Below are 1,377 nucleotides of genomic sequence, written 5' to 3'. Positions count from 1 at the left end.
CGCCCATCCTGCCAGTTGTAGTTGAAGTAGATGGAGGCTTTCTCTGCAGTATAAACCACCACTCTGCGTGGCAGCAACTGAATGCCAAAACGCAACCGGTCCCTCCCGTCCTTGATACTAAAAAGAAATGCATTGTTTGCTCGCCAGGAGCTTAGGCTAACTATAACGGAGAACTCTTCGCCAAACTCTGAAGGGAATAGATTGGGCACTGGCGCCTCATAGAGGGAGTTTGAGTCGAGCAACACCCCATATCCAGAAAAGGGGCCATCGAAAGGTGAGGGAACATTTGCATAAGTGGGAGGCTGTGAGCTTGTCCTTTCGTAGGTATCGTCTGTGTGGCTTTGAGTTGTAAGCCCCAATCGATAAAGGATATCCACTCCTACAGGACAGAGAGAGAAATATTTATAAGATTAATATGCTGAGAATGAATTGCACAATTTTATGAAAATGTACAAATCGCAAAAATGTTTCAAAACGGTTTTAATACATTCAATTGCAGTTCAGTCAAAGCTGGCGGTCCAACACCAGGTTACATTGACATTTCAACTTAAATTCCTAATAAAAACCTTGTTTATTTCAAGAATTAAAACTGAAAAAAAAAACCTGCTGAGAATATATCTCTGATACAAGAAGAGTGGGGAGTTAACTTATTCAGCAGGTACTAAAAGCCTGCATTTTTACTTGCATCGAACTATTTTATCGGTAGGACTTTTACTGATCTATTGGCATCGGCATTTACAGAGCTTAAAAAAAATGTGTCATGTGACGCTAATAAAAAACTGAATTCACATTTTTAGACCCAAATTTTAGCCAGCAGTCTGGACTTAATTGAGCATAACATTCAACCACTAAAGTTAATTTTTCTGTTCTGGAATACAACTTAATAACTTTCACTTCGCATCCTGATGATTTGGTAACACTTTGCTTTAGTACTTTTTTCAGTTTTTTTGTAAAACTGTAAATTTGGAAGTTCATGGATAACAACAATTATATTTTAGCATTAAAAACACATTTTCAAGCTTGCAGTAGACAAACCATTACATAAAAAACATAAAGGAATTACCAAAACTTTTAATATAGGGCATCTGTGGCATAACCCTTAAATTGGATGGCGGGCTAAAAGTAAAGAAAAAAAACAGGATGATGAGTCTTTAACCACGTTATCAGTGCTGATTTAGTGTAATCTGACCACCAGAGGGCACTCTGCAACGTCCCTGTTGGTAGCTGATCTGAGCAGAGTTGGGCAGAGCGTGCACGAATAAAAGTTAACTTAACAAATGTTAATAAAACTTTTTTATGCTTTGTGTGTCAGTATATCGAAAAATCAGATTTATTATATCATCAAATATCGGTATCAGTTTTAAGTCCTATATCAGC

General features: G+C 37.5%; 1 protein-coding gene across 1 annotated transcript in view; it reads right to left on the bottom strand.

Moving 5' to 3' along the window:
* The window catches only part of col24a1 (collagen type XXIV alpha 1 chain), an 84,451-nt gene that overhangs the window by 70,099 nt on the left and 12,975 nt on the right, over window positions 1-1,377 (bottom strand). The window contains exon 3 of the mRNA XM_005737025.2: window positions 4-379. Coding sequence (XP_005737082.1) covers window positions 4-379 — 376 coding nt within the window. The remainder of the gene's footprint in view (window positions 1-3; window positions 380-1,377) is intronic.

Source organism: Pundamilia nyererei, unplaced genomic scaffold, assembly GCF_000239375.1.
Source record: "Pundamilia nyererei isolate P.nyererei 1_Seehausen unplaced genomic scaffold, PunNye1.0 scaffold00072, whole genome shotgun sequence".
NCBI lineage: Eukaryota > Metazoa > Chordata > Actinopteri > Cichliformes > Cichlidae > Pundamilia > Pundamilia nyererei.
This window is presented reverse-complemented; position numbering and strand designations above follow the sequence as displayed.